This window comes from Oncorhynchus gorbuscha, unplaced genomic scaffold, assembly GCF_021184085.1.
Source record: "Oncorhynchus gorbuscha isolate QuinsamMale2020 ecotype Even-year unplaced genomic scaffold, OgorEven_v1.0 Un_scaffold_576, whole genome shotgun sequence".
In the NCBI taxonomy this organism is placed as follows: Eukaryota; Metazoa; Chordata; class Actinopteri; order Salmoniformes; family Salmonidae; genus Oncorhynchus; species Oncorhynchus gorbuscha.
Window position 1 is genome coordinate 329,979 of NW_025745411.1, and position 22,595 is coordinate 352,573.

General features: G+C 46.6%; 2 protein-coding genes across 2 annotated transcripts in view; one reads left to right on the forward strand and one right to left on the reverse strand.

Annotated features, from left to right (window-relative positions):
* The window catches only part of LOC124018745 (nuclear pore complex protein Nup107-like), a 230,538-nt gene that overhangs the window by 80,383 nt on the left and 127,560 nt on the right, over positions 1 to 22,595 (reverse strand). The gene's annotated exons all lie outside the window — the stretch shown is intronic.
* The window catches only part of LOC124018753 (carboxypeptidase M-like), a 94,515-nt gene that overhangs the window by 32,662 nt on the left and 39,258 nt on the right, over positions 1 to 22,595 (forward strand). Inside the window, exon 4 of the mRNA XM_046334107.1 lies at positions 11,310 to 11,479. Within this exon, the coding sequence (XP_046190063.1) occupies positions 11,310 to 11,479 (170 nt within the window). The remainder of the gene's footprint in view (positions 1 to 11,309; positions 11,480 to 22,595) is intronic.

The window sequence follows — 22,595 nt, forward strand, 5'->3', positions numbered from 1 at the left end:
CTGAGAGGCCCCAATACAGCTAGTGGTAGTAGTAGACTGAGAGGCCCCAATACAGCTAGTGGTGGTGGTGGTAGTAGACTGAGGCCCCAATACAGCTAGTGGTGGTGGTGGTGGTGGTAGTAGACTGAGAGGCCCCAAGACAGCTAGTAGTGGTGGTGGTAGACTGAGAGGCCCCAATACAGCTAGTGGTGGTGGTGGTGGTAGTAGACTGAGGCCCCAATACAGCTAGTGGTGGTGGTGGTGGTGGTAGTAGACTGAGAGGCCCCAAGACAGCTAGTGATGGTGGTAGTAGACTGAGAGGCCCCAAGACAGCTAGTGGTGGTGGTAGTAGTAGACTGAGAGGCCCCCCTGAGGGCCAAGACAAGACTGAGGCCCCAATACAGCTAGTGGTGGTGGTAGTAGACTGAGGGCCCCAAGACAGCTAGTGGTGGTGGTAGTAGACTGAGGCCCCAAGACAGGTGGTGGTGGAAGAAGGGTAGTAGACTCAAGACAGCAGATGTTGTAGAGAATGAACCTGAAGGAGCGAGTCGCTGCTTTGATGTTTGCAGAGGTTGACTGGGTTGTTGTCCAGGGTCACGCTAAGGTTGTTTATGCTCTGGGAGGGGGTCATCCGCCGTGGAGTTGTCATCCGGGATGAAGGGGGACGCCGTGGAGTTGTCATCCGGGATGGAGAGGTCATCTGGGATGGAGAGGTCTTGGACTGAACAGGCGCTTCCCCCGGGAGGAAGAGCAGCTCTGTGTTGTTGTGCTTGAGGTAGCGGACCGATGTCCAAGCTGAGATGTCTGTCTGGCACGCAGAGATACCTGTCGCCACCTGGGTGTCAGAAGGAGAAGAGTAGCTGAGTGTCATCCTCGTAGCAGTGATGGGAGAGACCATGTGAGGATATGAGAGGGAGCAGAGTGACTTGGTGTATAGAGAGAAGAGGAGAGGGCCTAGAACTAAACTTAAACCTAGAACAAATTACACCCTATTTCTCTTTTATAGTGCACTATTATTATTTTATTTTGTACCTGATCCCTATCAAAAGAAGTGCACTAAATAGGGAATGGTGTGCTATTTGGGACCCATGAAGCCAGTAGACACATTTCCACCTCCATTTGACCATTTGACTTCCGTCTTAAATTATGTCGCTTCACGTCTGGCTGAGGGGAAAACACGGCTGTCAGAACGAGCTGTCAGAACGAGCTGTCAGAAGCTGTCAGAACGAGCTGTCAGAACGAGCTGTCAGAACGAGCTGTCAGAACGAGCTGTCACGAACGAGCTGTCAGTAACGAGCTGTCAGAACGAGCTGTCAGAGCGTATAAAGCTGTCAGCGAGGTATAAAGACTGATGGGAATATTCTCTCTCCCAGTAGTAGTGGTGTTAGAACGAGGTATAAAGACTGATGGGAATATAGAACGAGGTATAAAGACTGATCTCTCTCTCAGTAGTAAAGACTGAGTGGAATATTCTCTCTCTCAGTAGTAGTGGTGTAGAGCGAGGTATAAAGACTGATGGGAATATTCTCCTCTCTCAGTAGTAGTGGTGTTAGAACGAGGTATAAAGACTGATGGGAATATTCTCTCTTCAGTAGTAGTGGTGTTAGAACGAGGTATAAAGACTGATGGGAATATTCTCTCTCAGTAGTAGTGGTGTCAGAACGAGGTTGATGGGAATTCTCTCTCTCAGTAGTAGTGGTGTTAGAACGAGGTATAAAGACTGATGGGAATATTCTCTCTCTCAGTAGTAGTGGTGTAGGTATAAAGACTGATGGGAATATTCTCTCTCTCAGTAGTAGTGGTGTTAGAACGAGGCTGTAAAGACTGATGGGAATATTCTCTCTCAGTAGTAGTGGTGTTAGAACGAGGTATAAAGACTGATGGGAATATTCTCTCTCTCAGTAGTAGTGCTGTCAGCGAGGTATAAAGACTGATGGGAATATTCTCTCTCTCAGTAGTAGTTTCTATTTTTACGCTCAACTTTGCTGATGGGAATATTCTCTCTCTCAGTAGTAGTGGTGTTGAGGCATAAAGAATGGGAATATTCTCTCTCAGTGTAGTTTGTGTTTTAAAGACTGATGGTTTTCAGTAGAGGAGAGAAAAGACTGATGGGTTGCTCAGTGTGGTGTTAGCTTAGGTATAAAGCCTGATGGGAATATTCTCTCTCTCAGTAGGGTTAGGAACGAGGTATAAAGACTGATGGGAATATTCTCTCTCTCAGTAGTAGTGGTGTTAGAGCGAGGTTAAAGACTGATGGGAATATTCCCTCCTCAGGTAGTTGTTCAACGAGGTATAAAGACTGATGGGAATATTCTCTCTCTCAGTAGTAGTGGTGTTAGAGCGAGGTATAAAGACTGATGGGAATATTCTCTCTCTCAGTAGTAGTGGTGTTAGAACGAGGTATAAAGACTGATGGGAATATTCTCTCTCAGTAGTAGTGGTGTTAGTTATAAAGACTGATGGGAATAGACATGGGAAGTAGTAGTAGTGGTGTTAGAACGAGGTATAAAGACTAGTAGTTGTCAACAGTAGGTTATAAAGGGGTAGTGGTGTTAGAGGTATAAAGACTGATGGGAGCGTGATGCTGTGTGGTTAGTTAGCGAGGTATAAAGACTGATGGGAATATTCTCTCTCCTAGGGTTGTCAACTGATGGGTTTAGAGGAGTGGTGGTGGTTAGCCAGGTATAAAGACCCTCAGTAGTAGTGGTGTTAGAACGAGGGTTCAGTCACTTTGCAACTTTATGACTCATGGTTTGGTTTCTGGGTTTGCTGTGTGGTTAGAGCCACCCTAGGGTTGTCAACGGGGGAGGGGTGGTTAGAGCCACCCTAGGGTTGTCAACAACTAGAGGTTTAAGGGGTGGTTAGAGTTTAGGGGGAGGGGTGGTTAGCCACCCTAGGGTTGTCAACAGTTTAGGGGAGGGGTGGTTAGCCACCCTAGGGTTGTCAACAGTTTAGGGGGGAGGGGTGGGGAGTTGGGTTTAGAGGAGGGGTGGTTAGAGCCACCCTAGGGTTGTCAACAGTTTAGGGAGGGGTGGTTAGAGCCACCCTAGGGCCACCCCTAGGTTGTCAACAGTTTTTGGGCACCTAGGGTTGTCAACAGGGAGGGGTGGTTAGAGCCACCCTAGGGTTGTCAACAGTTTAGGGGAGGGGTGGTTGAGGGATGGAGCCACACCCAGTTTAGGGGAGGGGTGGGGTTGTCAACAGTGGGGAGGGGTTAGGCCACCCTAGGGTTGTCAACAGTTTAGGGGAGGGGTGGTTAGAGCCACCCTAGGGTTGTCAACAGTTTAGGGAGGGGTGGTTAGAGCCACCCTAGGGTTGTCAACAGTTTAGTTTAGGGGAGGGGTGGTTAGAGCCACCCTAGGGTTGTCAACAGTTTAGGGGAGGGGTGGTTAGAGCCACCCTAGGGTTGTCAACAGTTTAGGGGGAGGGGTGGTTAGAGCCACCCTAGGGTTGTCAACAGTTTAGGGGAGGGGTGGTTAGAGCCACCCTAGGGTTGTCAACAGTTTAGGGGGAGGGGTTGGCCACCCTAGGGTTGTCACAGTTTAGGGGAGCCACCCTAGGGTTGGTTAGCCACCCTAGGGTTGTCAACAGTTTAGGGAGGTGGAGGGTATGCTTCTGTTTGTAGAGTCCACTGTTGTACAGCTGAACTACCCCTGAAGGCGTACAGCACGACTCTGTCCCAAATGGCGCTCTATTCCCTATGTCGTGCACTATTTCTGACCGGGCTCTTGTCAAAATGAATGCATTACATAGGGTCTGATTTGGGACCCATCCCACATCTGTAATGTAACACTCTCCAACCCTCTCCTACTGTGAACAATTCAACTAATTCATGTTATTCAATGCACTACAAAAACATCCATTTATTAACTAACAGCACTGTTTCCTGTTTCCCTGTGCAGCTATCAGACAGGGCCAGCATTACTCCTATCAGACAGGGCCAGCATTACTCCTATCAGACAGGGCCAGCATTACTCCTATCAGACAGGGCCAGCATTACTCCTATCAGACAGGGCCAGCATTACTCCTATCAGACAGGGCCAGCATTACTCCTATCAGACAGGGCCAGCATTACTCCTCCTATCAGACGGGGCCAGCATTACTCCTCCTATCAGACAGGGCCAGCATTACTCCTATCAGACGGGGCCAGCATTACTCCTCCTATCAGACAGGGCCAGCATTACTCCTCCTATCAGACAGGGCCAGCATTACTCCTATCAGACAGGGCCAGCATTACTCCTATCAGACAGGGCCAGCATTACTCCTATCAGACAGGGCCAGCATTACTCCTATCAGACAGGGCCAGCATTACTCCTATCAGACAGGGCCAGCATTACTCCTATCAGACGGGGCCAGCATTACTCCCCCTCCTATCAGACAGGGCCAGCATTACTCCTATCAGACAGGGCCAGCGTTACTCCTCCTATCAGACAGGGCCAGCATTACTCCTCCTATCAGACAGGGCCAGCATTACTCCTCCTATCAGACAGGGCCAGCATTACTCCTCCTATCAGACAGGGCCAGCATTACTCCTCCTATCAGACAGGGCCAGCATTACTCCTATCAGACAGGGCCAGCGGGGCCAGCGTTACTCCTCCTATCAGACGGGGCCAGCGTTACTCCTCCTATCAGACGGGGCCAGCGTTACTCCTCCTATCAGACGGGGCCAGCACTTGGGACTGAGGACCTAAACCCCCCTCCTCCATCCCCTCCAGGCTTCACTGTAACTAGACTTCCAAATCCCAGCATGGATCAGTAGTCAGTCAGTCCCCTGGAGAAGCCTTGAGGACCGTCACAAATAGCACCCTATCCACTATGTAGGGCACTACTGACCAGGACCCTGGGGCTCCTGTAAAGTAGTGCCCTGTATAGGGAATAGGATGTAATATTACCATCGCTCCTTCCTCTAAGCTGAATGGACATGGTTAAGAGATACCAGATGAGGCCTTTCCTCTCATTTCCCCCCAGCTGGGATGTAGCAGAGCGATGTCACGGCGATGTCACACTGCCTCTACTTCACCTGGGGGCACACAGGACATGTTCTGCTGCTCTGAGGGGTACACACACACACACACTCATTCATTTTTCTCTCTCTGACTATCCATTCAGAAGACTAGGCCTCAGGGCTAGCCGTGCTCCACTGTTGTGGCCTGAATAGAATGGAGCATTCTAGAATACCACAGTGCTCAGTGGACGGAGACACAATGGAACGACAATGTGCTGTTGCTTAGGATGGAACCATATGAATTCCGTCAGCTCCCCTGATTCTAGTTCCGGAAGCTCTGGAGTTCTAGCCAGGGTTTTCTATTTGTGTTAATCATTACTAACGGAGTTAACCAATCTGTGTGTTTGATCTTTGGACCAGGAGGTGAACTACTTTCCTTCTCCTCGGCAGATTGAGTAGAAATTAAATAAACTAATCGTGCTCCTTTCTTCAAATGTTATTCAGCCTCTTCAAAACAGGTGACACTGCCCCCAAAAAAACTGACATGTTTGGCACAGAATCATTTGACTTATAGACTCATTTGAATATAGAGATGGGACTTGGCAAACAAAACCTCTTCAATCACACATACAGAGCTTCCAGTAATGGTGGTCCATCCACAATGTCTTAGCAAACCAAGAACAACTTGTATCGTGGCATTTTTAACCTTGATCCAATGCCTGACCTGAGACTGTACCAAACTATTCACGTCTCAGCTGTCTTCTAATGAGTTGTTTCTCTGTTTTGAAGTTTGCCCCATGTATCTTGAACAGTTTAAATATGTTGTCAGGAATGGGGCTCTGGGGCCTCCCGGGTGGCGCAGTGGTTAAGGGCGCTGTACTGCAGCGCCAGCTGTGCCACCAGAGCCTCTGGGTTCGCGCCCAGGCTCTGTCGTAACCGGCCGCGACCGGGAGGTCCGTGGGGCGATGCACAATTGGCCTAGCGTTGTCCGGGTTAGGGAGGGGTTGGCCGGTAGGGATGTCCTTGTCTCATCGTGAACCAGCGACTCCTGTGGCGGGCCGGGCGCAGGGCGCGCTGACCAAGGTTACCAGGTTGGACACCACGAAATTGGGGAGAAAAAAAAGAAGAGAAAAAAAAAAGGAATGAGGCCCTGTCACAGTAACTCTCTGAGGCTCCTTTAAACTGTCTATTGCACGTGTAATGACGGTTTACTGCGTGTAATGACGGTTTACTGCGTGTAATGACGGTTTACTGCGTGTAATGACGGTTTTGCGTGTAATGACTGTTTACTGCGTGTAATGACGGTTTACTGCGTGTAATGACTGTTTACTGCGTGTAATGACGGTTTACTGCGTGTAATGACGGTTTACTGCGTGTAATGACGGTTTACTGCGTGTAATGACTGTTTACTGCGTGTAATGACTGTTTACTGCGTGTAATGACTGTTTACTGCGTGTAATGACGGTTTACTGCGTGTAATGACTGTTTACTGCGTGTAATGACGGTTTACTGCGTGTAATGACGGTTTACTGCGTGTAATGACGGTTTACTGCGGTTTACTGCGTGTAATGACGGTTTACTGCGTGTAAAGACTGTTTACTGCGTGTAATGACGGTTTACTGCGTGTAATGACGGTTTACTGCGTGTAATGACGGTTTACTGCGGTTTACTGCGTGTAATGACGGTTTACTGCGTGTCATGACGGTTTACTGCGTGTCATGACGGTTTACTGCGTGTAATGACGGTTTACTGTATCTATGGCGATTATGCTAATGATATAGAACAAACTGCACCCTATGATTGGAACTGTACTCTTGGTTAACAGAAGGACCACATTAACCATGTAGAGGATTAGTTTAGCTGGTTGGTTAACAGAAGGACCACATTAACCATGTAGAGGATTAGTTTAGCTGGATGGTTAACCATGTAGAGGATTAGTTTAGCTGGTTGGTTAACAGAAGGACCACATTAACCATGTAGAGGATTAGTTTAGCTGGTTGGTTAACAGCAGGACCACATTAACCATGTAGAGGATTAGTTTAGCTGGTTGGTTAACAGAAGGACCACATTAACCATGTAGAGGATTAGTTTAGCTGGTTGGTTAACAGAAGGACCACATTAACCATGTAGAGGATTAGTTTAGCTGGTTGGTTAACAGCAGGACCACATTAACCATGTAGAGGATTAGTTTAGCTGGTTGGTTAACAGAAGGACCACATTAACCATGTAGAGGATTAGTTTAGCTGGTTGGTTAACAGCAGGACCACATTAACCATGTAGAGGATTAGTTTAGCTGGTTGGTTAACAGAAGGACCACATTAACCATGTAGAGGATTAGTTTAGCTGGTTGGTTAACAGCAGGACCACATTAACCATGCAGAGGATTAGTTTAGCTGGTTGGTTAACAGAAGGACCACATTAACCATGTTATCGGATTAGTTTAGCTGGTTGGTTAACAGCAGGACCACATTAACCATGTAGAGGATTAGTTTAGCTGGTTGGTTAACAGCAGGACCACATTAACCATGTAGAGGATTAGTTTAGCTGGTTGGTTAACAGAAGGACCACATTAACCATGTAGAGGATTAGTTTAGCTGGTTGGTTAACAGCAGGACCACATTAACCATGTAGAGGATTAGTTTAGCTGGTTGGTTAACAGCAGGACCACATTAACCATGTAGAGGATTAGTTTAGCTGGTTGGTTAACAGCAGGACCACATTAACCATGTAGAGGATTAGTTTAGCTGGTTGGTTAACAGAAGGACCACATTAACCATGTAGAGGATTAGTTTAGCTGGTTGGTTAACAGAAGGACCACATTAACCATGTAGAGGATTAGTTTAGCTGGTTGGTTAACAGCAGGACCACATTAACCATGTAGAGGATTAGTTTAGCTGGTTGGTTAACAGAAGGACCACATTAACCATGTAGAGGATTAGTTTAGCTGGTTGGTTAACAGCAGGACCACATTAACCATGCAGAGGATTAGTTTAGCTGGTTGGTTAACAGAAGGACCACATTAACCATGTAGAGGATTAGTTTAGCTGGTTGGTTAACAGCAGGACCACATTAACCATGTAGAGGATTAGTTTAGCTGGTTGGTTAACAGCAGGACCACATTAACCATGTAGAGGATTAGTTTAGCTGGTTGGTTAACAGCAGGACCACATTAACCATGTAGAGGATTAGTTTAGCTGGTTGGTTAACAGCAGGACCACATTAACCATGTAGAGGATTAGTTTAGCTGGTTGGTTAACAGCAGGACCACATTAACCATGTAGAGGATTAGTTTAGCTGGTTGGTTAACAGAAGGACCACATTAACCATGTAGAGGATTAGTTTAGCTGGTTGGTTAACAGAAGGACCACATTAACCATGTAGAGGATTAGTTTAGCTGGTTGGTTAACAGCAGGACCACATTAACCATGTTATCGGATTAGTTTAGCTGGTTGGTTAACAGCAGGACCACATTAACCATGTAGAGGATTAGTTTAGCTGGTTGGTTAACAGAAGGACCACATTAACCATGTTATCGGATTAGTTTAGCTGGTTGGTTAACAGAAGGACCACATTAACCATGTAGAGGATTAGTTTAGCTGGTTGGTTAACAGAAGGACCACATTAACCATGTAGAGGATTAGTTTAGCTGGTTGGTTAACAGAAGGACCACATTAACCATGTTATCGGATTAGTTTAGCTGGTTGGTTAACAGCAGGACCACATTAACCATGTAGAGGATTAGTTTAGCTGGTTGGTTAACAGAAGGACCACATTAACCATGCAGAGGATTAGTTTAGCTGGTTGGTTAACAGAAGGACCACATTAACCATGTTATCGGATTAGTTTAGCTGGTTGGTTAACAGAAGGACCACATTAACCATGTTATCGGATTAGTTTAGCTGGTTGGTTAACAGAAGGACCACATTAACCATGTAGAGGATTAGTTTAGCTGGTTGGTTAACAGCAGGACCACATTAACCATGTAGAGGATTAGTTTAGCTGGTTGGTTAACAGCAGGACCACATTAACCATGTAGAGGATTAGTTTAGCTGGTTGGTTAACAGAAGGACCACATTAACCATGTAGAGGATTAGTTTAGCTGGTTGGTTAACAGCAGGACCACATTAACCATGTTATCGGATTAGTTTAGCTGGTTGGTTAACAGAAGGACCACATTAACCATGTAGAGGATTAGTTTAGCTGGTTGGTTAACAGCAGGACCACATTAACCATGTTATCGGATTAGTTTAGCTGGTTGGTTAACAGAAGGACCACATTAACCATGTAGAGGATTAGTTTAGCTGGTTGGTTAACAGAAGGACCACATTAACCATGTAGAGGATTAGTTTAGCTGGTTGGTTAACAGAAGGACCACATTAACCATGTAGAGGATTAGTTTAGCTGGTTGGTTAACAGAAGGACCACATTAACCATGTAGAGGATTAGTTTAGCTGGTTGGTTAACAGAAGGACCACATTAACCATGTTATCGGATTAGTTTAGCTGGTTGGTTAACAGCAGGACCACATTAACCATGTTATCGGATTAGTTTAGCTGGTTGGTTAACAGAAGGACCACATTAACCATGTAGAGGATTAGTTTAGCTGGTTGGTTAACAGCAGGACCACATTAACCATGTAGAGGATTAGTTTAGCTGGTTGGTTAACAGAAGGACCACATTAACCATGTAGAGGATTAGTTTAGCTGGTTGGTTAACAGAAGGACCACATTAACCATGTTATCGGATTAGTTTAGCTGGTTGGTTAACAGCAGGACCACATTAACCATGTTATCGGATTAGTTTAGCTGGTTGGTTAACAGCAGGACCACATTAACCATGTTATCGGATTAGTTTAGCTGGTTGGTTAACCATGTAGATTAGTTTAGCTGGTTGGTTAACAGAAGGACCACATTAACCATGTTATCGGATTAGTTTAGCTGGTTGGTTAACAGAAGGACCACATTAACCATGTTATCGGATTAGTTTAGCTGGTTGGTTAACAGAAGGACCACATTAACCATGTTATCGGATTAGTTTAGCTGGTTGGTTAACAGCAGGACCACATTAACCATGTAGATTAGTTTAGCTGGTTGGTTAACAGCAGGACCACATTAACCATGTAGATTAGTTTAGCTGGTTGGTTAACAGAAGGACCACATTAACCATGTAGAGGATTAGTTTAGCTGGTTGGTTAACAGCAGGACCACATTAACCATGTAGATTAGTTTAGCTGGTTGGTTAACAGAAGGACCACATTAACCATGTTATCGGATTAGTTTAGCTGGTTGGTTAACAGCAGGACCACATTAACCATGTTATCGGATTAGTTTAGCTGGTTGGTTAACAGCAGGACCACATTAACCATGTTATCGGATTAGTTTAGCTGGTTGGTTAACCATGTAGAGGATTAGTTTAGCTGGTTGGTTAACCATGTTATCGGATTAGTTTAGCTGGTTGGTTAACCATGTTATCGGATTAGTTTAGCTGGTTGGTTAACCATGTTATCGGATTAGTTTAGCTGGTTGGTTAACCATGTTATCGGATTAGTTTAGCTGGTTGGTTAACCATGTTATCGGATTAGTTTAGCTGGTTGTTTAGTAAGTAGCAGATCTTTTGAGAGGGCAGATTTGATCAATCTCAGACTAAATGGAAATACGTGCTGGTCTTAAGGTCAACGAGGATTAGTCATGCTAAGATCCAATCTGAGGGACGGAGGGAGGGGTGGATGGTGGGAGGGAAGGATGGCGGGGTCTCAAGGGTTTTTAAGAGCCTACATTTCTCAGACAGTATAATGTGGGATCACCAGTAGGGGGTCTCTGACGTTCTGACAACGTGTCTCAGTTTATTCAGTGTTTTATCTGCTGCAGTCGATCAGCAGACGGACGTTCTGGCAGTGTCTCTTTCAGTGTGTCCAGGGTTCGTTGAATACATTTTCTCAGAAGGCATAAAGTATACCATTTACCTAAAACACTGTTGTAACCATTGAATTAGAACACTAGAATCTTATCACAGCATTTAAAGGTCAGATTGTCTACGTTTTACGGTCTGTTTACATATATTTTTATAGACTAATTATACAGACAATTGGTATAAAACCTGTATAAAATGTATTTATAATCATATGACAATATTTTAGGTTGACTATAATTCTATTATAGAATTTCCGATATCGCATGCCTTTTTATTTTCTTCCCGTATAAAATGTATTGATAATTATATGACAATATTTTAGGTTGACTATGATTCTATTATAGAATTTCCGATATCGCATGCCTTTTTATTTTCTTCCCGTTCTAGAACGTTGAAGGTTTATGATATGGCCCTCTACTAAGTCAATAGGATCTCTATGGTTGTAACTGTATCAATGCATCTCTTTTTTTTTTAGGTGGTGGGCAGAGTTCTCCTGCTCCAGCTGATCGATCACCTGACCCGTGGTTACCTTAGCGACCCGCTGGTGACCCGCCTCCTGAACAGCACCCGCGTCCACATCCTGGTTTCCATGAACCCAGACGGCTTCGAGTCCTCCAGCAGAGACTGCATGTACTCCCAGGGGAGGTGAGATAGTGAGGGACATCATGGGTTGAGTCTTAGTCACCGTGGATGGAGAGACATTGTGGGTTGTCTTTTAGTCACCGTGGATGGAGGGACATCGTGGGTTGTGTCTTAGTCACCGTGGATAGAGGGACATCGTGGGTTGTGTATTAGTCACCGTGGATGGAGGGACATCGTGGGTTGTGTCTTAGTCACCGTGGATGGAGGGACATCGTGGGTTGTGTCTTAGTCACCGTGGATGGAGGGACATCGTGGGTTGTGTCTTAGTCACCGTGGATGGAGGGAGGGACATCATGGGTTGTTGTCTCTTAGTCACCGTGGATGGAGGGACATCATGGGTTGTCTGTTAGTCACAGTGGATGGAGGGACATCGTGGGTTGTCTGTTAGTCACCGTGGATGGAGAGACATCGTGGGTTGTGTCATAGTCACCGTGGATGGAGGGACATCGTGGGTTGTGTCTTAGTCACCGTGGATGGAGGGACATCGTGGGTTGTGTCTTAGTCACCGTGGATGGAGGGACATCGTGGGTTGTCTCTTAAAGTCAATAAGATCCATCTGTCCCTGTAACTCGTGGACAGCCTTGGTCCAGTCTGACTTGGTGTTGTAGAGCTTTCACCAATGTGTTTAGGTGTGTTTGAGTGAATACATCTGACCGTCCGACTATGGGTGTCGCTCATCCAGACAAAGTGCCTCAGTGTCGGTTTCACAGTATCGTGTTGATCTCCTAGACTGGATAGGACCTAGAGGGTCGGTCAGCATCTATAGCGCTGTCCAAGTCACCGTGGATGGACGCTGTTGTTGTTTTTTCAAATCCCAGATTGCCCCTTTTAAATGTAGTTTCAGAGTTCTACTGTGTCTGGAGCTTTCCAATGTAGTTTGTGGCAGTGAGACTTTAGAGGATCGATGGATGGATGGAGTGGCTGGATGGATGGAGTGGCTGGGTGGATGACAAAGTGGCTGAATGGATGGAGTGGCTGGATGGATGGAGTGGCTGGATGGATGGAGTGGCTGGATGGATGGAGTGGCTGGATGGATGGAGTGGCTGGATGGATGGAGTGGCTGGATGGATGGAGTGGCTGGATGGATGGAGTGGCTGGATGGATGGATGGATGGAGTGGCTGGATGGATGGAGTGGCTGGATGGATGGAGTGGCTGAATGGATGGAGTGGCTGGATGGATGGAGTGGCTGGATGGATGGAGTGGCTGGATGGATGGAGTGGCTGGATGGATGGAGTGGCTGGATGGATGGAGTGGCTGGATGGATGGAGTGGCTGGATGGATGGAGTGGCTGGATGGATGGATGGATGGAGTGGCTGGATGGATGGAGTGGCTGGATGGATGGAGTGGCTGAATGGATGGAGTGGCTGAATGGATGGAGTGGCTGGATGGATGGAGTGGCTGGATGGATGGAGTGGCTGGATGGATGGATGGATGGAGTGGCTGGATGGATGGATGGAGTGGCTGGATGGATGGATGGAGTGGCTGGATGGATGGATGGAGTGGCTGGATGGATGGATGGATGGAGTGGCTGGCTGGGTGGATGGAGTGGCTGGCTGGGTGGATGGAGTGGCTGGAGTGGCTGGATGGATGGAGTGGCTGGATGGATGGATGGATGGAGTGGCTGGATGGATGGATGGATGGAGTGGCTGGATGGATGGAGTGGCTGGATGGATGGATGGATGGAGTGGCTGGATGGATGGATGGATGGAGTGGCTGGATGGATGGATGGATGGAGTGGCTGGATGGATGGAGTGGCTGGATGGATGGATGGAGTGGCTGGATGGATGGAGTGGCTGGATGGATGGAGTGGCTGGATGGATGGATGGAGTGGCTGGATGGATGGATGGAGTGGCTGGATGGATGGATGGAGTGGCTGGATGGATGGATGGAGTGGCTGGATGGATGGATGGAGTGGCTGGATGGAGTGGCTGGCTGGGTGGATGGAGTGGCTGGCTGGATGGATGGAGTGGCTGGAGTGGTGGCTGGATGGATGGAGTGGCTGGATGGATGGATGGATGGAGTGGCTGGATGGATGGATGGATGGAGTGACTGGCTGGCTGGATGGATGGATGGAGTGACTGGCTGGGTGGTCCCGTTGGCCCCCCTACATAGGGAATAGGGTTCCGTTGGCCCCCCTACATAGGGAATAGGGTTCCGTTGGCCCCCCTACATTTAACCAGGTAAGCTAGTTGAGAACAAGTTCTCATTTGCAACTGCGACCTGGCCAAAATAAAGCATAGCAGTGTGAACAGACAACACAGAGTTACACATGGAGTAAACAATTAACAAGTCAATAACACAGTAGAAAAAAAAATGGGCAGTCTATATACAATGTGTGCAAAAGGCATGAGGAGGTAGGCGAATAATACAATTTTGCAGATTAACACTGGAGTGATAAATGATAAGATGGTCATGTACAGGTAGAGATATTGGTGTGCAAAAGAGCAGAAAAGTAAATAAATAAAAAACAGTATAAAAACAGTATGGGAATGAGGTAGGTGAAAATGGGTGGGCTATTTACCAATAGACTATGTACAGCTGCAGCGATCGGTTAGCTGCTCGGATAGCTGATGTTTGAAGTTGGTGAGGGAGATAAAAGTCTCCAACTTCAGCGATTTAGGGAATAGGGTTCCGTTGGCCCCCTACATAGGGAATAGGGTTCCGTTGGCCCCCCTACATAGGGAATAGGGTTCCCGTTGGCCCCCCTACATAGGGAATAGGGTTCCGTTGGCCCCTACATAGGGAATAGGGTTTCATTTGGAAGGGAGGCAGTGACAGTCACACCCATTAACAGATCCTGGAGTTTTATCTGAGATGTTTGTAGACACAACACCTCTACAGCGCTCACCCACAACACTCTGATGTGGGCGAGTGGCAGGAAGCCACGCCTGAAAACAGACTCTCTCTCTCGCTCTGTCTCTCTTCTCTCTGACACACACACTCTCTTTCACTCACAAATACTTGCATTTACACACACACACACACACATACACATACACATACACATACACAGATCCCATTCCCTGGCAGTGAATTCCTACCCCCCGGATGGGACAGGACACACACCCAGCCCCAAACAGTGACACACTCACATCGACTCACACAGATGTTATTCCCATTCCCTGGCAGTGGATCCCCCCCGGATGGGACAGGACACACACAGATCCTGTCCCTGGCAGTGGATTCCCCCTGGATGGGACAGGACACACACAGATCCCATTCCCTGGCAGTGGAGTCCTACCCCCCCGGATGGGACAGGACACACACAGATCCCCCGGATGGGACAGGACACTGACACCCACCCACACACTCTGACTCTGACACAGTCATCCCAGCCCCAGACAGTGGAAAAAACCTCTCACCTACTCGTTACCATAACAACTTGGAACAGGGAATGGTTCTTAGAACAACAGAGACGTCTTCCTTCCGGGGGAAAAAATATTATTAATAAGCAACAATACAATAACGCAGCAAGTTGGGTTTCCAAAAGTTTCAGTGATTGGAGGAGATGACTGCAATGACTTCCTGGATCTAAATGACTTCCTGGATCTAAATGACTCGTCATGTTTTTATTGTAATAGGGCTTAGATCAGTGGTCATCAGTTTAACTGAAACCACTGGCAATGAACACAACCTGTTCTGTTTTGGTGGTAAATATCTGATATTTGTCTGCACTGAGCTGATTGGTAGATCTGATTTGTCTGCACTGAGCTGATTGGTAGATCTGATTTGTCTTGAGCTGAGTAGATCTGATTTGTCTGCACTGAGCTGATTGGTAGATCTGATATGTCTGCACTGAGCTGATTGGTAGATCTGATATGTCTGCACTGAGCTGATTGGTAGATCTGATTTGTCTGCACTGAGCTGATTGGCGGTTATTTAGAAGACCCAATAGAAGTGAACCATTTGTACATTTCACTCTGCCTGTAACCCGGCACTTTGCTGTCCCTTGTGTTTTACCATAAATACAGAGGCTGGAACAAAGCCTGTCAACCACAATTACTGACCCTTTAGTCTTTTATTTGACTGTCTGGAAACAGGAAGACTTCCCGAAGTCTCCAATTAGCCAGAGATGGGCCTGGAAAGTTCTGGTTTGTTAAAAATGGCACACTATTCCCTATGGGCCCTGGTCAAAAGTAGTGCACTACATAGGGAGTAGGGTGCCGTTTTGGGACGTAGGTCCGGTCTTGACTCCAACTCTGTAATTAGCAGTGTTCAACTGGAGAGTCTTTGGCGCGCAGCCTCATAGGAGGAAATGGGAACATTTCTGAACTTCTCCTTTAGCCTACACACACACACACACACACACACACACACACACACACACACACACACACACACACACACACACACACACACACACACACACACACACACACACACACACACACACACACACACACAGGCTTCTTGATGAGGTTGTGGTTCTTGGAAGTGGCAGGAAGTCCCTAGGAATAGATTGTGTTTCAAGAGACTACACATATACACACACTGGCACGCATATAGATCTAAGCAATAAGGCACGAAGGAGTGTGGTGTGAAGCTGGTTGAGAGAATGCCAATCACCCTTTGTGATTGGAGGATAGCTATGAGGGTTATCGAATCAGGATCAATTCATTTGATCTCCTCCAGCTTGTTAATGATACAATGTTCATATTTAAAGAGAAAATGTCTAGTGTCTTTGGTAAATGACAGGAGTGGAATGTTAATCTGGGTACCAGTCTTCAGCTATCACATCCCCTCTTCCTTACTGATATCCTGGACGCTGCTCTGGGCCTGGACGCTGCTCTGGGCCTGGACGCTGCTCTGGGCCTGGACGCTGCTCTGGGGCCTGGACGCTGCTCTGGGGCCTGGACGCTGCTCTGGGGCCTGGACGCTGCTCTGGGGCCTGGACGCTGCTCTGGGGCCTGGACGCTGCTCTGGGGCCTGGACGCTGCTCTGGGCCTGCTCTGGGCCTGGACGCTGCTCTGGGCCTGGACGCTGCTCTGGGGCCTGGATGCTGCTCTGGGGCCTGGACACTGCTCTGGGCCTGCTCTGGGGCCTGGACGCTGCTCTGGGGCCTGGACACTGCTCTGGGCCTGCTCTGGGCCAGCTCTGGGCCTGGACGCTGCTCTGGGCCTGCTCTGGGGCCTGGACGCTGCTCTGGGCCTGCTCTGGGCCTGGACGCTGCTCTGGGCCTGCTCTGGGCCTGGACGCTGCTCTGGGCCTGCTCTGGGCCTGGACGCTGCTCTTTATGGTGTTCCTGGATGCGTCTTTACAACTGATATTATTATTATTATATATGATATTATTCAGCATTGAAGAAAAGTTATTAAAGTCTCCAACACTGCCACATCTGACGAGGGCAGTTTATTTTACAACTAAAACAGATGCCTTTCCTTGGCCTTTTTAAGGCTTTTCATCTTTTGAAGCCAAAGTTTGTTGAAGTCTCTAATTAACACCTCCGTCCAACTCGGACCCATCCCATCTCGTGCTCCAACTGGGCCACAGTGGGATGAAACATCACACCTCAGACCAGATCAGACCAGACCAAGTCATCCACAAGTTGCCGTTCTGTTACGCAATAAATCTGGATCCAATATGTCTGTCTGTGGGTCAACAGAGTTATTTTCTACACACTGAGTTACATTCCAAATGGCACCCTATTCCCTATATCGTGCACTACTTTTGATAGAGTGCCCTGGTTAAAAGTAGTGCACTACATAACAAAAAGAGGCCAATAGGGCTCTGGACAAAAGTAGTGCACTACATAGGAAATGGAGTTCCATTTGGGACTCAACTGAATGACAGCGTGGTGGTGCACCGTAAACTACTGTGGTATAGCTACAGGAGATTCCCTCCCTTCTAGTCTGTGGTATCACTACAGGAGGTTACCTCCTTCTAGTCTGTGGTATAGCTACAGGAGGTTCCCTCCCTTCAGGAGGTTCCCTCCCTTCTAGTCTGTGGTATAGCTACAGGAGGTTAGCTCCCTTCTAGTCTGTGGTATAGCTACAGGAGGTTACCTCCCTTCTAGTCTGTGGTATAGCTACAGGAGGTTCCCTCCCTTCTAGTCTGTGGTATAGCTACAGGAGGTTCCCTTCCTTCTAGTCTGTGGTATAGCTACAGGAGGTTAGCTCCCTTCTAGTCTGTGGTATAGCTACAGGAGGTTACCTCCCTTCTAGTCTGGTATAACTACAGGAGGTTACCTTCCTTCTAGTCTGTGGTATAGCTACAGGAGGTTCCTTCTAGTCCCAGGATCTAGTCTGTGGTATAGCTACAGGAGGTTACCTCCCTTCTAGTCTGTGGTATAGCTACAGGAGGTTACCTCCCTTCTAGTCTGGTATAACTACAGGAGGTTACCTTCCTTCTAGTCTGTGGTATAGCTACAGGAGGTTCCCTCCCTTCTAGTCTGTGGTATCGCTACAGGAGGTTACCTCCCTTCTAGTCTGTGGTATAATACAGGAGGTTATCTCTCTTCTAGTCAGGAGGTTACCTCCCTTCTAGTCTGTGGTATAACTACAGGAGGTTACCTCCTTCTAGTCTGTGGTATAGCTGTTCTCTCTCTCTGTCTCTCTCTCTCTCTGGCTCTCTCTCTCTCTGGCTCTCTCAATGTAGCTTTATTGGCATGGGTAACATGTTTAACATTGGCAAAGCAAGTGAAAAGAATAAACAAAAGTGAAATAAACAGTAAAAAGTGAACAGTAAACATTACTCTCACAAGTTCCATGTGTTGTAGCGCCGTGCAAATAGTTAAAGTAAGAAACAACACACATGGGTTGTATTTACAATGGGGTTTTTGTTCTCCACTGGTTGCCCTTTTCGTGTGGCAACAGGTCATAAGTATTGCTGCTGTGATGGAACACTGTGGTATTTCACCCAGTAGATATGGGAGTCTATCAAAATGTAGATTTGTTTTCAAATTCTTTGTGGGTCTGTGTAATCTGAGGGGAAATGTGTCTTTTCAACACAAACTCACTTAGTTGACAACAGCTCTGCTCTGCGACGCTCCAGAAGTACCACTTCCCTGACGTCTGCTGAGGCCGTGTCAACGTAAGTGTTGTACCACCAATGCAGACGTCGGGTTAACCACACAGCCCAGATGCACAGTACACCTCTCTCTCCAGAAGTACCACTTCCCTGACGTCTGCTGAGGCCGTATCAACGTAAGTGTTGTACCACCAATGCAGACGTCGGGTTAACCACACAGCCCAGATGCACAGTACACCTCTCTCCCCAGAATGCACTGCTCTCTACTGCCAATTTGCACACATTCACTGTTTCATAACTTTTACGGTGTGAATTGTTTGTGTTTTTGTTGTGTTAGTGTCTATCAATGACCCCCATTACATCACCAGTGGTGTATATTTATCATTCATTTATATCATTTCTAATCAAATCTAATGTTTAATGCATTGGCATAATAATATTGAGTCTTCCCGTTTTGATCATTGTCTGATTGGACAGATTGTTTGCAGAGCACACAACCAATGCTACACTTGTGAGAAGCAACTTTTGGTTTATTTCATACTTTTTTAAATACTTTTTTTTTGTCATTGTCTTTTGTTTGGAGGGATCCTGTCAATGTTGAGGAAGGACACATACGCATTGAAGTAGGCCTATAGGCTACCTGGCCTGATTTACACATAGAAGTAGGCCTATAGGCTACCTGGCCTGATTTACACATAGAAGTAGGCCTATGATTTACCTGGCCTGATTTACACATAGAAGTAGGCCTATAGGCTACCTGGCCTGATTTACACATAGAAGTAGGCCTATAGGCTACCTGGCCTGATTTACACATAGAAGTAGGCCTATAGGCTACCTGGCCTGATTTACACATAGAAGTAGGCCTATAGGCTACCTGGCCTGATTTACACATAGAAGTAGGCCTATAGGGGCCTGATTTACCTGGCCTGATTTACACATAGAAGTAGGCCTATAGGCTACCTGGCCTGATTTACACATAGAAGTAGGCCTATAGGCTACCTGGCCTGATTTACACATAGAAGTAGGCCTATGGGCTACCTGGCCTGATTTACACATTAGAAGTAGGCCTATGGGCTACCTGGCCTGATTTACACATAGAAGTAGGCCTATGGGCTACCTGGCCTGATTTACACATAGAAGTAGGCCTATGGGCTACCTGGCCTGATTTACACATAGAAGTAGGCCTATGGGCTACCTGGCCTGATTTACACATAGAAGTAGGCCTATAGGCTACCTGGCCTGATTGATTTACACATAGAAGTAGGCCTATGAGCTACCTGGCCTGATTTACACATAGAAGTAGGCCTATAGAGCTACCTGGCCTGATTTACACATAGAAGTAGGCCTATGAGCTACCTGGCCTGATTTACACATAGAAGTAGGCCTATGAGCTACCTGGCCTGATTTACACATAGAAGTAGGCCTATGAGCTACCTGGCCTGATTTACACATAGAAGTAGGCCTATGAGCTACCTGGCCTGATTTACACATAGAAGTAGGCCTATGAGCTACCTGGCCTGATTTACACATAGAAGTAGGCCTGAGCTAGGCTACCTGGCCTGATTTACACATAGAAGTAGGCTTATAGGCTACCTGGCCTGATTTACACATAGAAGTAGGCTTATAGGCTACCTGGCCTGATTTACACATAGAAGTAGGCTTATAGGCTACCTGGGCACATGATTTATAGGCTACCTGGCCTGATTTACACATATAGTAGGCTTATAGGCTACCTGGCCTGATTTACACATAGAAGTAGGCCTATGGGCTACCTGGCCTGATTTACACATAGAAGTAGGCCTATGGGCTACCTGGCCTGTGCGCAAATGTAGGCAAATAAATGTGCCCCTTTTGTGGATCTGATAGTGTTTCTGATTGGCTTAACACGCCACCACTAATGACCTGTGGAGCTTCTCAAAATAATGTTTTCTTCACCTCCAAAGAGCAAGCAAATCATCCATTGAGAATTACAATAGTTCCTAAAAACTAAACTCCAAAAAAAAAAAAAATCTGATTACTTCTTATCAGTGATTGACATGGACTGAAATAGGTTCCGGAACTCATTTTGGGTGCCGGAACTCCTCAATACTTCTGATCTAATATTCTATAAGAAGAACCGGAGCTCAAGCAATAGAACGTGTGAGGTGTCAGTACTCAGCTCCTGCTTCTTATCCCTTGTGCAAATAGTCTACAGCTGTGTCTGTCCCGAGCTCACTGGTGGGGAAACTCTCTCTGAGGGCCCAGAATATTTTACACAATGTTGCAAGTTCGCTAGTGCAAGCTTCTGGCCTGACCCAAGTTAATAGTTGATACAAGGTTTCAAGTTTGGCTACACGTGGCCTGTCTGCAACAATGTGATTTTATAGGATATTCATTTTATTTCTGGATATTTTCAAGCTGCGTACTGCAATGTTTTTATTTGTTGGCTTTATGTAGACATAGATGGCTATTTTGTCATAAGATGTTACAATTTTTAGGTTTTGATAAGAGCGTTTTGATTAAATGTAAATGTAATGTAGAAGTTGCTTTTTAGGTTTTATCATTTTGATTAACTACATGACTAATATATATTTTATTTTTTCAATATTTTTTTTATTTTACCAGGTAGGTTGACTGAGAACACGTTCTCATGTACAGAAACAACCTGTGGAATAGTTACAGGGGAGAGGAGGGGGATGAATGAGCCAATTGTAAACTGGTGATCGTGATGGTTTGAGGGCCAGATTGGGAATTTAGCCAGGACACCGGGGTTAACACCCCTACAATAAGTGCCATGGGATCTTTAATGACCTCAGAGTCAGAAACCCATTTAACATCCCATCTAAAAGACAACACCCTACACAGTGCAGTGTCATTATTTTAGACCAGAGGAAAGAGTGCCTCCTACTGGCCCTCCAACACCACTTCCAGCAGCATCTGGTCTCCCATCCAGGAACTGACCAGGACCAACCCAGCTTAGCTTCAGATGCAAGCCAGCAGTGGTATGCAGGGTGGTATGCTGCTGGATCTAAATAATTCTGAGATTATTATCAATTAAACTTTCACGGAAATGTGAATATAAAAACTATAACTGGCACGTAGATGGGTAGAGATGGTAAGATATATTCAACACGAGAAAGGTTGTTGATGTAGCCTGTTACAGCAACTTCAGGAGAGCAACGGCAGAATCTGAGAGCCAGCAGGAGCAGGAGGTGAATAGTTGGGTCAGGTTGTTTTTTTGTTTATCTAGATTTCTGGCGCCCTCTTGAGGCATTTGTCATATTTCGTCAAACCTTAAACTTAAAGCATCAGACAAGCTCACATACATAGGTATGGACCAATACACTTTGATCAATCGATTGGTCCAAAGAACAGACTACTTTTGGTCGACCAAGATTATTTTTTGGGTCGGGGACAGCCCTACTTTTCCCACAGTCACGATACCATAGCTGTTGAAACACCTCAGAGAGGCTCTGAGGCTGGGGGGTGAGGAGGATATGGGCAGGGGTGAGGAAGGGTTGGGGAGGGGGTTAGTGAGCAAGGTAAGACTCTCAAGCACCTGGAGGATACCCATTCACTTCACAGACAGAGACAGACAGACGGGCCTGCTTTCTCCCCTGCCTAAATCACCAATTTTATGTGTTGTCAGGTCTGGTATACGTCTGTTTATGTCTGGGTATAAACAGTACGCTGCCCCGGTCCATTTACCGGGCCATCCATCTCCCTCCATAGTACCCCCACCGGACCGGTGATGGCACCCCAGAGAGGGCACTCAGACAGGGGACCCATGACCCCTGCTGGGGTATGAGAGCATCATGGAGTGTTTTAACAGGGGTTAACTGCAGGGACATCTCTTCAAGGAGTATTCCTGGGTTGTTTTAAGGAATCTGTTTATAGTAACTGAAAGTGAGACGCTGTCTCTCGCCCACGTTCTCTCTTTCTCTTTCCCTCTATCTACCCCCCCTCTCTCTCTTTACTTCTCTCTCTCTCGCTTTACCTCTCTCTCTCTCTCTCTCTCTCTCTCTCTCTCTCTCTCTCTCTCTCTCTCTCTCTCTCTCTCTCTCTCTCTCTCTCTCTCTCTCTCTCTCTCTCTCTCTCTCTCTCTCTCTCAATTCAATTTAAGATATTTATTGGCATGGGAGACATATACTGTATGTAGATAATAAACAAAAG